Below are 15,363 nucleotides of genomic sequence, written 5' to 3' on the forward strand. Positions count from 1 at the left end.
TGCCCACTGGGTCGCTCGCGATGTGTCCGAGTCGTCATTGTGGGATTGATATTCCCGGATCTTGTTAGATATACTCGAGACGACCATTTGCTTGTGTAGTAAAGAGTCTTGCAGACGCCACACCCGAGGGGGGCAAAAAACCGGCGGTAGGCTAAGCGTAACGCTAACGGGGGCGTGATCCGACAAGGAGACCACTCCCATCTCCGACCCGGCGGCCAGGGTGACCACTGGCCCGGTGACCAGTAGGTGGTCCAGTCTCGCATAAGTTTTGTGAGCGTGAGAAAAGTATGAATACTCCCGCTCCGTAGGGTGCTGGTGACGCCATAAGTCATGAAGGTCCATGTCGGTCAGTTGTGCCTTGCACTCGGCCGAGAATTCACCGGCCTGAGGTGAGCAGTGTGCCGATCTGTCAAGCGCCGAGCTAAAGACCATGTTGAAGTCCCCCCCGATTATGATGTGTCTGTCCGGTGTGGCCGTGCACTCCCCCAGCGCCACGCGGAGAAAGCGTTCCTGTTGATCATTCGGGCTGTAAAGGGAGCCTATCGTAAAGGGAAGTTCCCCCACCCTAAACCGGTACACCAACAGTCGACCTTTTTGTTCCGCGAACTTGTGGAGGACCTCCCCCCTGAAACTCCGAGCCACCAGGATCGCCACCCCCGCCGTCTTAGTGTTGCCTGACGAGAAGAATTGTGTCAGGAATTTGTGTGAGCGTAGTCTGTGACAGTCCCTGGGTAAGAGGTGAGTCTCCTGGAGGAGACATATGTCTGCCTGGGTGCCTTCTAACAGGGACAGCACCGCGCGACGTTTAACTGGGTTATTGAGGCCCCTGACGTTAAGCGTTACAATCTTAAGGGACACTGGTGGCATGCTGAGAGACTATAGGATTAGCATAAGTCACCTGTGGGCTAAGCTGCCGCACCGTAGAGGTCATTGCTGCGGCTCGGAGTCCGCCGACGCACTGGACGCCCCCCCTTCCCTCCCAGGATCCCCCCCTCGTCCACCCTTCTCCCCGACCCCCTTCCCTCCCTCCCCCCCATCCCCCCTCAAAACACCCTGAAACTACCCCCAACCCCAAACCCCAACAACCCTCCAACCCCCCCGAGCCCCCTTCCCCCCTCCCTCCCCCCTGCTCCAAACCCCATCCCGCAATAGTCCAAGTCAGGTTCCCGAGGGAACTAGTCAGTGGAGAAGTTCCGAAGTGGACGTCCAGCCACAATCCCTTCCCCGCGACCCCCCACCCCCCCAGCCCCCAAACCTGCTGTAGAAGTTGGATGTGGTGATCTCCCCCCGGAGCATGCTTACGCCGTCATTGCCACATCGCCGAAGTGGGTGTCCCTCGCCACCTCAAGTACCGCGTTGGCCATACTGGCTCTAATTGTGGGTGAATCCGGTCGCGTGGGGCGGTCCCGGGAGCGTCGCCCGGACACCCGCTGCCAGCCATCTCCCGCCGCTGCTGCCGTGTAGTGGAGTCCTCCGCCGTTGCGGTTATGCCCAGGACCCCGCAGGTCTCCTGCAGGGAGCGAAGTTGGTGCAGAGTGCCATTCCACCGCAAGATGAGCCTGAAAGGGTGTCCCCATGCATATGACGTCTCGTGTTCTCTCAGGAAGTCTGTGGCCACTTTGAACGCCTTGCGTTTCTGAAGCGTGATGGCGGAGAGATCCTGGTACAGCATGACCGGGTGCCCCCTGAAGGTCAGGGGCTGCCGCTTCCGGGCCTCGGCCAAAATGCGTTCCTTAAGCGGAAAGTCTGGGAGAAAGGCCAAGATGTCCGGCGGAGGCGCCGATGCTCTCCGCTGGGGCCCTACTCTGTGAGCTCTGTCAATTCGAATGGGGGAAATCCTCCGGCTCCCCCAAGATCTCCCGGAACAGTCCTCGCAAGTAACCTGCGCTATCCGTCCCTTCTTCTGCGGGCGGAACGCCCCGCACCCGGACGTTGTTCCTCCAGGACCTGTTTTCGAGATCTTCGGCATGTGCTTGAAGGTCGATCTGTTGGTCTCTGAGTCGTAGCACCTCCTGCTGTAGGTGTTCAAATTCCTCGTCCCTCCGCTGGCTCGTACCTTCCATGGTGGCCACCCTCTCTCCCAGGCCATCCACCTCCCGCCGGACTTCTCGCACCTCGCTGGCGACCTCCTGTTTTAGTGTCTGAAAGTCTTCCCGAAGGGAGCTAAAGAGGGACTCCATGAAGGACCGAGTGACCGGGGGTTCCTCCCCGTCGCCTCCCCCGGTACCTTTTGAGGAGCATGGCGAAGGCTGCCCTTTATCCACTCTCGGGGGTTGCCTGCTGAGGAGTTCGGGGAGGGTGCGCTCCCCCTTCTTTCCCCCCTCTGTGGCCAGCCATGAGAATTACGGGGAAGTAAGGTGGCCGCTCCTGCCGGTGCTACTAGCGCCACTCGCGCTCGGGGGGGTCCTACGTTCCTTGCTGCCAGTCTCCTGCCACCGGATGACGCCCGCCGCCCCTGCGGGCCTCTGCTCCGTTCTCCGGTCAGCCGCGTGGTCAGAGGCAAATCTCTCTCAGGGGCTGCAGGCTTCCGGACCAACTGCCGCCCCGCTACTGTCGCGGCGAGGTCCCCCCTGCTGTTGTCGAACCCCCGGGTCCAGCTCTGGGGTCCCCCACTCGCTTCCGGCCCGCTGCCCGGGGTTCACCGACCTCCTCTCCAGTCTCGCGTACTAGGCTCCGAGTCCTCTGACACCCAGGATGCACAACCGGAGCCCCGGTTCTCTTCACGTGCTGGGCGGGCCCCAGTATCGTGGGCCTCGCTCCGTGGGCAGGCGACCTGTCCTCACCACAGGATCGGCCGCGTACCGGGGGGCTCCTTCGCGCCTGCTCCTTCTCCGGGTCTCGTGCTGCCCGGGCTCCTGCCGCGGGCTGCGCGTTACCGCTCCCGGTGCCTCCACCTCAGACGCTGTGCCCGAGGCCTGGAAGTCGCCCGGTTCCGGGCAGCCGGTGCACGTTCCGCCACTCCCAATGCCTCTGTGCTACCCTGGGGCGCGGGACTTCTCCACTTCCTCCTTCGCTACGGGCCCGGGCCGCCGCCAGCTGCTGTACCCTCTCCCGGTCTGTCCAATGCTGCTAGTACCTCCAGGCGTCCCTCCGGCTCCCGCCCGATCAGGTCGCTCCGCTGGTAGTCGCCAGAGGGGGGCGCTACGCGCGCCCGGGGTGGCCGCCACCACCGAGCACCGTGAGGCTGTGCTGCTTCTCCCGTGGCCGCACGGGCCTTGCCATTGAATCCGGGGCCTTGCGTAGGGGACCGCGCCGTCGAGCTCGAGCCTGCTCCAGTGCGCGGCCCCGCTCCCACTCCGATCGTCGCGGCTCCCGCTCTGCTGGTCTCAGAAAGCATCCGTCCCGGAGTGTCCCGCTTTCCCAGGGCAGCGTTCCGTGCTCCGTAGCTGCCGCTGCGAGTCCCTGGCAAGTCAGGGGGAGAACATGCCATGAAACGCGGTCTAGGGGCTCAGGGTCTCGGGAGCCCGCGAGGAAGTCGACCGCTTACTTCGCCATCTTGGCCACGCCCCCCCTGGGCACCTTTAAAGGCTATCTTTCGGCCATTTCTGTCTTTCTTTGGCTGCCTGATCAGCCTTCTCTTATCAAGTCTGTATTGTAAATAAGTTTCTTAAAGGCATTACTCACCTTTTTCCTCTGATTCCTTTCGTAATGCCCCAGTGGGACTTGAATCTGATCTTAACTTACCTTAAGTGCGTTCCTTTCGAGCCACTACATAATTGTCCTCTGACTCTTGACCTTAAAGACTCCTTTTCTGGTTGCCATCACATCTGCTCGCAGGGTGAGTGAGCTTCAGGCCCAAGCTTCTAAACCTCCTTTCCTTGCTGTCCATCCGGACAAGTTTGTCCTTCGAATTAGACCTTCTTTTCTTCCCAAAGTGGTTACCTCTTTCCATATAGGACAGACCATCACTTTGCCCACCTTCTTCCTGCCGCCGCATCCTTACAAGGAGGAGGAGAGACTCCACCGTCTGGATCCAAAACGTGCGCTTACATTTTATTTGGAACGCACAAGACAATTCCGGGTGGATGATCAGCTCTTTATTGGATATGTGGGCGCCAAGAAAGTTCGGGCCGTGCAAAAGCGCACCATCTCTTGATGGGTTGTTCTTTGTATAAAGATTTGCTATTCCTTAGCGAAAAAGGAACTTCCAGTAGGGTTGCGCGCCCATTCCACCAGGGCGACGGCGGCCACTTCTGCTTTGGAACGTGGAGTTCCCCCTTCATGACATCTACCAGGCAGCTCTGTGGGCATCACTGCACACGTTCACTAAACATTACTGCCTGCATAGTCAAGTCCGGAGAGACCGCTTCTTTGGCCGTTCAATTCTCCAGGACTTTCTGGTGTGAACTTAGTTCGCAGAGCCACCTCCGGGGTTGGTATTGCTGAGGTATCTATTCTAAGGTAAGGAATCTATAACTAATAGTCTCTTTCAGATGAACAAGTTACTTACCTTCGGTAACAATATATCTGTAAGAGACCTATACCAGTTATAGATTCCTTACCGCCCCACCCATCATCCCCGTTCTGCGAACTGACTTCTAGAGTAAGGGACTCCCTTTCAGGGCCCTAGTTTTGGCACCAGTGGTCAGTGTCTTGCATGGCTCTGCGCTTCTGGTGTGGAATGTCGTGTAAAAGAACTGACATCAGCGTGCAGGGGTGGCGTCTAAGTAGATACCACAACATCATCCCGGCGATCACAACGCTGATAACGAACGCAGAGTCGACCGACGCCACCTACCGACACGCAAGGGTACTGCTAGGGAAAAAATTCTCCGGATCCAGTGCGACGCCTGCGTGTTATTGTAAGGTAAGGAATCTATAACTAATATATGTCTCTTACAGATATATCGTTACCGAAGGTAAGTAACTTGTTCTTTACTGTAAATGGATTCCGTTTTCTCCCCAAACACTGTCCAGCACCTTCCTTGAGGCAAGCCCCTGGTGGGGCTATAATAGTAATTTTGACCTCACCACTGTCCAGCACCTTCTCTGAGGCAAGCACCCAGCAGAGTATCAATAGTAATTTTGACCCCACCATTGCTGCATCTTCTCTGAGGCAAAGGTTGTTTTAATTGTTTAAAGAATTGTTTGGGGTAAAAAAGATAAACTTACAAGGGTTCACCCCCAGGCAATATGTTCGATTTGAAGGCTGCAGCTAGTCTGTCAAAAATCTGTGATTTTTTTTTTTAGAAATTAAAAATTAATATTACATTTGGGGATTAGCTTGGTTATTACTAAATGTGTATATTGTAACCGTTTTGACTATGTGAGCAGATAATGTGGCATTGTGTGAACATTAAACTGTCATTTGTCTCCTCCAACTTCAGACGTTTGTGGGCACCAGCAAAGTCCGTGCATCACTGAGTACAAAATGGTGGACAGCTGAATTTATACATTGCTTCGAGGTGTTCTATAATTTGAAAGAAAATATGTTTAGAAATGTATTTTTTCACGTGGTTCAGAATCTGACTGAATTTATATTTATTTTTTTACTGTAAAAAAAGATAGTTCATTTTGTTCCATTTTATAAAGACTGCCATTTTGATTGCTCAAATGCTGCACACAGAGTGACAATAGAGAAAGGACAGCAGAACTGCACGCACTGCTCCTGGTACTACTACTATTGCATCATCAGTGTATTATTTTAATAAAAATAGAAATCGAGAATTATACTGTGCTCTGCCGTTTCACATGCTTGACTGAAATTTATTTACGTATTTTCTGAGCAAAAAAGTACGCTTTTTTATGAGTTTCTAAATGTGTGTTGTAGTGACATGCTTTGTATTGGTATGCGTGGTGATGGTACTTATAATGTACCTCTATGGACATGCGTTTTAGTGACATACGTGGTAAAAATGTGTGGTAATGGTAGATGTGTTGAAAAGTCTGCATTGTAAAAACATGCGTGGTAATTGTGTGCATTGTATTGTCGTACATCTGGAAAGAATGGATGGAAACTGATGTACTTATACCAGGTTGGACACTGTATGACTTGGGTGTCGTCATCTAACTCCCCATCTGGCCTCACCTGTGGAGCCAGCACCCCCTACCCACAAGGTGAGCGCTTTGAGCTTTCTGGATCCAGATTGATGCCTGGGATAATTTCACAGGTGAGAAATCTGCAGGTAGATAGAATATCGAACAGAAAGATCGTTATCACGGTAAGTAACTTTTTTTTACAAACTGATCCTGATATCCAACAGACTGTGATAATTATTCTTCAAGCATCTGCAAGTCTCATCTCTCAGTGGTTATACATTCAGAATGACTGCAGCTGATGGATACTTCTAAATGCAGATTCCTCTTCTTTAGAACTCGCCTGGATACCAGACTGGATCCAGAAACTTTTCCAACACTTGCCCCTGCACTCTTTTTTCGCGATCGGTTTATCCTACCCACAGACCCACAACCTTATGGTGCCACACCAGCACACTGAGGTCAGTTCGTTTTTTCTGCACACTTACACTTTAACACAGATCTGGACCTCCACTCCTAGGTCTGTTTTTCACTGACTCCTTTGCAAAGGAGAGTTCAGCAAGATCTGCACAAATATCTCTCTGCAAGATCACTAAGGCTCTACCCCATAGTGAGAGAAGGTTCTCTGGTAGTGCCTTTACCTCTACACCAGTATTTTCATGCCCAAGCCCTTTTTCAGTTCTGTCTCAGATACTGAACAGGACCTTCAGAATGTTCCAGATGATGATCAGGAGTACAGACATATTTTGTTAGCCCTAGCTATACTGATGCTGGCCGGCATGTAAACCTTCAGAATACTGGTGGTCTTGATACCTCACCAGGGCTTCATTTGGGCTTCCCGTTTGGGGCCCCCGAGAAGAGCACCTCATTTACAGTAGTGTTTCAGGAGTTACAGAGGTGTTGGAACTGTACGTCACTCCTGTGAAATCTAGGTTATTGGCTTACATGAACCTTGCAATCAGGCCCATAGGCTTCAGGCCCTTTGCTGTCTTTCAATGAAGCCTAACGGCATTGTGTTTGAAATCCTGTTTGGCACTCCTGGTAAATCACGTCATTACTAGTTGCCATAAGTCTGCTCAAGGTGATTCTGCCTTCTTCGCTCAGCACCCCACGCCTGAAAGCCTTGTATAACTTCATTCAGCCAGATTAACCCAAATGTGGTCTTACTTGTACCCTGGCTTACTTTTGGAATTCACAAAATGCAGAGAAATCCAGTTGGTAATCACAAATGGCCTATATTGTGTTTTCATACACTTCCTGATAAAAACGGTACCCCATTTGTGTGGCTGGGCTCAGCACCCATGACTCAAAACACTCCAAATATGATAGACTTCTAACTGAAGATTCGTTATCATCGAATATTCCAGGCATCAAGCTGGGTCAGGAAGACTTTTGCTCGAGCAATACCTTTGCTTGCCAATAGGTGGCATTGGTCGGCCCACGTGGCAAGGTCCGCATCGTTCACGGCAAAAGTCACGTCTACATCAAATAAATATGTGCCACCTTGGCACGCGGACGTCAGTTCTTTTCTTTCACCGCCAGCTAGCACAGATCGGTGAAGAGGGCTACCCTCTCACTCTTTGACAGGCTTTTTTCGACAGTTTGTGAAAATGTGTTGTGTACGTTTTTCCTCAAGAAGAATACATGTGGATTCAAGCCGTGGGGCGCCTGCGATCAAACATGCCGGTGACGGATCCACACTCCGTTTGTCTCTGGTGCCAGGAGAGTGGCCATGACTCGAAATAATTCCTCACTAGCGGGCCATGGCTCCGAAGGCTTGATGGAGTGGCTCTGTATTCTCAGTACTCTCAATACTGCAGGCAAGTTAAAATTCCATCACTCCGCTGTACCGATGCAAGGCTATGACCGGTTCAAGCCTCCGGTCCCACATGGGGTTCTCGTGGTGGTGCAGTACTCACAGCAGGACAGCCATTATTATCATCCCTGGTTTGTCTAAAAACGAAGACGCACTCACAGCAGGTAAGCTCTCTGCCATGAGGACTGCACCACCTGCGGTATTGAGAGGCCCACTGAAGGGCTGTTAATTACTATTAAAATGTTGCGGCGCACACCCACTGGAGGGTTAGAGTTTTAATTAGGCACTACGAGTTCCAGAATGCCCTGCGATAAATCACTCACCAGAGAGGCCCCCTGAGGGCAATCACTGAATCAGCATGCAGAAGGAAGTGAAGTGCAATGTGCTGCCAGCTTCATTTGTACCTGTGAACAATGACCAGGTGGTCTGAATCGCGTAAGGCTGAGAATTATCTTGATGCAACATGCCGGTTTTATTCTGAATAAAGAACTCTGAAGAGTTTACCTGCTCTGAGTGCATCTCACTCACTCACTCTCACACACACACAGGCACACGCTCTCTCACACATGCACACACTCTCTCTCACGCACTCTCTCTCTCACGCACAATCTCTCTCTCACACGCACACACTCTCTCTCTGCAGGATCCCACTATGTAGTAGAGGACCATTTAGTGCTTTTGATTTTAATGGCAATTGCACTGAAGGAGACCTAGGGTTACAGATCAGTATCATCCTCATTATCCAACTTAGTTCTTCCCATTTTATTGTTCTCTGAACATTAAAAAGCCAAGTTTCAAAATTTACAAGGAGTCCTCTGGTTGAGCCTAGGTGCTTGTTGATTTATCTGCAAAAATAGTTCCAGTGCGTGAAAATATTGTTACTCAATGGGAATTCTTTATCATTTTGCTCCCAATTTCTTTTTTTTTGGGTGAAATGATGTCTGGGAAATTAATCTAGCTCCAATTGGTGGACTAATACTTAAGCCCAGAAATTATGCTTCTGTCTTGGTGTTGTCAAGCGTCACAAATGTGATAGTGGCCACTTCGCGGTGGAATGTCGGAACGACTAGTTCCTCTGCAACGCTTACTTTTACAACGCGGACTCTACAACGACCATATCTTAACCATGAACTGCTTTAACACACATTCCTTTACCACGTATTTTTGTGGTAAATGTTTTCAATGTAAAAGGCTATCCGTGGCTAATGTAACCACCTGAGCCCTAAATACACCCCGAACCTCCTAAAAACTACCTTGAATCCCATACCCTCTAAAAACTACCCCAATCCCCTCTCATCCCCAATAACTACCCCGAACCCCCACCTCCTAAAAACTACCCCAAATCCCCCATCCCCTAAAAACTACCCTAACCCCCACCCCCTAAAAATACTCTGACCCCCCTCTAAAAACTACCCGTACCCTCACCCACTGCCTAAAAACGACTCCAAACTTCTCTTACCTGTCCTGTTCTTTTTCCGATGCTCCCCTCTCCCTGCCTGTCCCGAACACTGGACCGACTTTGCCTTAACCACGCACATGCGTGGTTAAGGCAAAGTTGTTGTTCGGGAAAGTCGTTGTTGGGCTTGCGAGGTTCTCGAACTCGTGGCTCTGGCCTCGTTACGGATGTTTCCCCTGCTTCGCACCAAAGAATTAAATGTTTGGCGAGTGCTCTGAGATGATGGGAGCATTCCACACTTACCTTTATAAAGAATATCTGTATTGGGGAATTATTGGTGCAGTCACAGTTGAAATTTTCATTACAAAATATATTTCTGCCCACTCAACCTTATTTTTGGCTCCTACTTTGGTAGACGCCTGGCAGGCTCAACCCGTTGGTCAACTTGTTATCAAACCATGTTAGCCTCAGCATATGCCTACATTTATAACCCTTTCCAAAGGGAAGGAAAATCAGCCTCCAAAAGATGTACTAAAGTGTGAGCCTAGGAATCAATTGACCATTGTCTTCATGATTGTAAATGAATGTATTAATGGCATTTAACTCCTTTCAAAAATTGTACCTGTATAATCTTTTTCCAGATGTCCTCTTTAATGGAAGATTTGCAACATAAGGCTAAAGAAAAAGAACAAATTCTTGATGAGAAGAAAGAACTTGAGAAAAGGTTGACCGCTGAGGTGCAACAGCTTGAAGAGCGATTAAAGGCCAGTGCCTCTTTGTTGGAAACAGTCGAAAATGAAAAACGTGATGCTGTACAGAGTCTTCATGAACTACAAGAGGCCATCACAGCTTTAACTCATGATAAAAATGAGCTGCAGCAAATACAAGAAGATCTCCAAATGGAGAGGGACAGATTGAGTGAAGATAAGCAAAAGAACCTTAAGCAGGTATATGATCTAATACTTGTAGTAGATTAAAATACTATTTTGATTTATATGCAATTCATAGCTTATGGTGTACTTAAATGTAGAGTGCAGCCCAGAGACTTCTCATAACAAGCACACCAGACAGCCCAGATCAGGTGTAACTTTGATGGTTTAGTGGGGGAAATGTAATCGCTGGAAGAGACACCATGGTGACTGGAGACCTGCAGTGCCCACCTGCTCACTGCTGTCTGTAACTTTTGTCTGCGCAGTTTGACACAAATCCGGGGTTTCTTCTCTTGCTTTAGAGTTCTCTCATGAAATTCCATATAATCTGTGCAGTGCTTGGGGTTTCATCCCTAAATGATCAGGGTTCGTTTAATGTAAGGATTGTGATGGCAAGATAGCGATCAGGAATCCCCATGAAATTTGTGTGGGGTGTCTGTGGTTGAATCAGACATGAGGTCGTGTGACTCTTGTTATGAATCTGAAGGCCCATAAAAACTCCTCAGGTCTCCTGTGCGTGCGTGATGATAAACTTCAAACTAGATGCCTGTCCTAGTAGGGATCTAAATCACTTTGATTCACTTTTTCCCCATCCTCTTCATCCACGTCCTCCCCTTCTTCCAGAGAGAAACACCACAACTGTGGGGGGGAAAAAGCAACCTTGTTCTTCCTCTTAAAAAAAAATCACAAAAAAAAAGATCGGAGGCATTCTTTCATTCTTCTGAGTCATCGTTAAAGTGAAGTTGGTAATCCCATTCTCTGTTGAAAGGACCCTAGCAGCGCCACTCATCTGGCATCTCCACTAGGGCCCTGTCCCGACCCTTAACCTTGGGACCCTATTTGGCACTGCCTCAGTAGTCCATGATGCCTCAGGCCTACTTCGAGTTCCCGGCTCTGAGTGCTGGTCCTGCCTTCTTTCTCAGAGCTTGATATGTTCAGGGGGGCAGCCCTCTCCTCTCTAGTGCCTTCAGGCCCCCTGGGCCCCATACAAAACCGTTGTTTTGTATGGGAAGAACAGTAACTATAACTCCAGCCAAGAAAAGTCTTGCCTTGTATTCTGAGATGCCTAGGTGTGGTATCTAGGCATAACACCCCCAGTAATCAATGTAATCTGAAAGTAGTCAAAAAGTATTTTGCTGTGTAATATAACCTGTTTTTTTAAAACGGTACCAACCTGTAACAATTGCAAATCCATGCCCAATTGCATTTCTGTGTAAAGGTTTACAATTGAAACAATATTCTACCTACCTGTGCCAAATCCTACTTGGTTCTAGAAATAAAACATAAGTATACCTTTTCTTTACTTACCCAATTTTTCTGGATTCTCTCTCCGAGTGTGTGTAATCAGTCCTTGAGTGAGTGAATACAATCCATGCTTAACACACCCTTACTTAGAATCATTTTGGGTAGGGCCTCTGAAAAGAACCCCACTATAGGAAAATAATGAGCAACACAGGGATTGTGGCTAAGGAGCTCAACCTAACCCCTTACTCCAACCTAAGGGCTAGAGAGCTAAGGCTTCTTTGTAAGGCTAGACAAATAAAAACCACTGCCGAAAGTGGGGCTTGGCCAAGGGGTTGGGCATCTCCACTAGCTGGAGAGGCCCTGGCTAGCATATCAAAGGGCAGGAAGTCTTTGAGGCTCACCACCATGAATGATGTTCCTGCTTGGGGGTAGGTGTGAAGCACCCCCACCAAGAAGCCTTTGTCCATGACCCACGAAGCACAAGGGCTTCCACCTCAGGGAGTTAGGAACATGTCTGTGTGTAGCAGGCTGGTGTAGATCAGTCAGCTGGACACGAGGGAGTTGGTCGTTTTTCAGGGGGCATCTCAAAGATGCCCTCTGAGTGCATTTTGCAATAAATCCAACATGGGCATCAGTGTGGGTTTATTCTGCTGCGAAGTTTATCTGAAAGAAACAAGTTAGTGTTAGATTCCTTACCTCAGAATATCCCCAGGCGTCAGACTGGATCCGGAAAGTTTTCGCTAGCAGTTCCTCTGCGTGTCAGTAGGTGGCGTCGTGCGGCTCCGCGTCTGTCGCTGGCATCGTGCGGCTCCGCGTCTGTCGCTGGCGTCGTATGTGCCAAGATGACGTCACGGAGACTACTTAGGCACCACCCATGCACGCTGACGTCCGTTTTTTCTTTTTCCGCGCCAGTAAGCGCAGATCCGGTTACAGCACGTACCTTAGTCACTTTTTGACTATCTTTTTGAGATTTTTTGTCTCCTGTAAGTTTGAGTCTACTCTGGTGCACGTAGGGATGCCTGGTATCTGAATAAACACGTTAGTTAGATTCCTTACCTTAGAATATCCCCAGGCGTCAGGCTGGATCCAGAAAGATTTTTCGTCAGCAGTACCCTTGCGCGTCGGTAGGCGTCGTCTGCGACTCCACGTCCGTCGTCGGCGTCGTGATCGCCGAAATGACGTCGTCGGAGTACTTGGACACCGCTCTCGCGCGCTGACGTCAGTTCTTCTTTTTTCCGCGCCAGTATGGGCAGATCCAGGAAGAGCATACCCTTAGTCACTTTTTGACTAACTTTTTGGACTTTTTTGGTCTATTCTTTCGAGTCGACCTAGACTCCTGGTGCCGGTAGGTATGCCTGGGTTCAAGCCGTGTGACGCCTGTCACCGACTGATGTCGGTTACCGACCCCCACCGTCGGTGTCTCTACTGACTTGGGGCCGACCATGATGACAAGTCGTGCCCTGACTGCCGGGCCTTGACCTCGAAAGCCAGGCGGGAGCGGTCCCGCAAGCTCCTCGCGATCCGGCAGTCTGCTCCACGCTGCTCGAGGTCCTGGGCGAGGAGGAGGTCGAGAGACCGGTCGCAGAGCCGAAGTCATCACCGCTCGTCTGGTTCGAAGTCCTCTCATTCAGGTAAGTCGAGGCACAGTAAGAAGAAGTCGAAGAAGCGACACCGCTCTTCTGATTCCCCTCACCGGTCGCGCGACTCGGCTGCAAAGGCTGTGGATACCCTTTCCGCCCCTCTTTCTGAGGTTCTCCTCTTTCTTCTTTCCCTGTCCCAGCAGGGCTCTGCTCTGGGCACCGTCAAAGGATATCTTTCAGCTGTTTCTGCCTTCTTATGGCTTCCTGATCAGCCTTCTCTTTTCAAGTCCCCTGTTGTTGCTAGATTCTTAAAAGGCATTACTCACATGTTTCCTTCTGTCCCTTTCGTAATGCCTCAGTGGGACTTGAATCTGGTGTTAACCTATCTGATGTGCGCTCCTTTTGAGCCACTCCATAACTGTCCTCTTCGTCTTCTGACTCTCAAGACTGCTTTCCTGGTTGCCATCACCTCTGCCAGAAGAGTGAGTGATCTCCAGGCTCTTTCTTCTAAACCTCCTTTCCTCTCTGTCCATCCGGACAAGGTTTTTCTAAGGACTCGTCCTTCCTTTCTTCCTAAGGTGGTTACTGCCTTTCACATCGGCCAGTCTGTTACATTGCCCACCTTCTTTCCGCATACCTCGAAAGAGGAAGAGAGGCTCCACCGTCTGGACCCAAAACGTGCGCTCTCCTATCTGGACCGCACAAAACAGTTCCGGGTGGACGACCAACTCTTGGTTGGCTACGTGGGCGCTAAGAAGGGGCGGGCAGTGCACAAGCGGACCATCTCTCGGTGGGTCGTTTTGTGTATTAAGGCCTGTTATTCCTTGGCTAAGAAGGATCCTCCTGTGGGGCTGAGGGCCCATTCCACTCGGGCCACAGCGGCTACTATTGCCTTGGGACGGGGAGTCCCTCTGCAGGACATTTGTCAGGTAGCAACGTGGGCCTCGCTGCACACGTTTGCCAAACATTACTGCCTGACAGTCCAGTCCGGAGAGACGGCTTCTTTGGCCGTTCCGTTCTCCAGGACTTCCTGGTGTGATCTTGGTTCGCAGACCCACCACCGGGGTTGGTATTGCTGGGGTATCTATTCTAAGGTAAGGAATCTAACTAACGTGGTTCAGATGAACAAGTTACTTACCTTCGGTAACGATATATCTGTAAGAAACATTAGTTAGTTAGATTCCTCACCGCCCCACCCATCCTCCCCGTTCTGCGACCTGATATCTAGGGTTAAGGTCATTCCTTTCAGGACCCTAGTTTTTGGCACAAGTGTCTGTTTCTTGCATGGCTCTGCGTTCCTGGCGCGGAAAGCTATGTACAGAATTGACGTCAGCGCACGAGGGTGGCATCTAAGTACTCCGACCTCATCCCGGCGATCACGAGGCCGACGACGGATGCGGAGTCACAGACGACGCCTACCAACGCGCAAGGGTACTGCTGACGAAAAATCTTTCCGGATCCAGCCTGACGCCTGGGGATATTCTAAGGTAAGGAATCTAACTAACTGTTTCTTAAAGATATGGATAAGAACGTCGCCTGGCGTCATCGCCCGGCCCCGGGTGACCCTGTGTTTCTGACCACTCATCCTACGCCCAAGAGCCTGGCCATCCAAGCTTCGATGTCCCAGAGTGCCTTTCCCATGGCTCTGCCAGATAAGGACTCTAAGAAGCTGGAGCAGTTCGGCAAGCGGTTGTTCTCTTCGGCCAGCTTAGGCCTGCAGTCGGTGAACACCGCCTGCCTCTTGAGCCGCTATTCCCACGTGGTGTGTGTGGGATACGTTGCACAGGTGTTGCCCAAGCTGTGCTGTCCCAAGCTGTTGCCGAGGGTAAAGATACGGCTAAGTTCGCCATTCGGTGTGGTTTGGATACCGCGGACTCACTAGGTAGAGCAATTGCTATGACAGTGGCGCTTCGTTGCCACGCCTGGTTGAGATCTACCGGGTACTCGCCAGATGTCCAAAGCTCACTCATGGACATGCCCTTTGGCCTGTTTGGCGACACTGCGCTGGAGCGTTTAACGACTCACGGGCCATGGCCAAGTCCTTAGGTCTTTCCTCAAAGCCCAGCCACTCCTGGTTTTCGTTCCATTCGTGGCCACGGAAGGGGCGCCCAGGCACGTTCCTTCAGCAAGCCTATGCAGACCCAGCCTCAGTGCGGCCGCGGTTTCCGCGGGGGGGGGGTGTCTGGGAATCAGTCCACCTCAGCCCCCTCTGCTTCTACCTCCAAACCTTACTAATCTGAACTTTGGGGGGCAACCCATGCCAGTGGGTGGCAGGATCCGCCATCACCTCCCCCACTGGCACGCTATCACGTCGGACAAGTGGGTGTTGCAGATCATCTGCAAGGGTTACTCCTTCCCTTTCAGTCCACCCCTCCAGCCATGCCACCGCATGTCGGGGGAACACTTGGCACTTCTCCAGCA

At 50.9% G+C, this 15,363-nt stretch overlaps 1 protein-coding gene across 2 annotated transcripts in view; it reads left to right on the forward strand.

Annotated features, from left to right (window-relative positions):
- CENPE (centromere protein E) overlaps positions 1-15,363 on the forward strand; it is a 1,911,253-nt gene that overhangs the window by 846,164 nt on the left and 1,049,726 nt on the right. For both annotated transcript variants that reach the window (XM_085641421.1, XM_085641422.1), the window contains exon 38: positions 9,830-10,135. In XM_085641421.1, coding sequence (XP_085497547.1) covers positions 9,830-10,135 — 306 coding nt within the window. The remainder of the gene's footprint in view (positions 1-9,829; positions 10,136-15,363) is intronic.

Source organism: Triturus cristatus, chromosome 2_2, assembly GCF_964204655.1.
Source record: "Triturus cristatus chromosome 2_2, aTriCri1.1, whole genome shotgun sequence".
Taxonomy (NCBI): domain Eukaryota; kingdom Metazoa; phylum Chordata; class Amphibia; order Caudata; family Salamandridae; genus Triturus; species Triturus cristatus.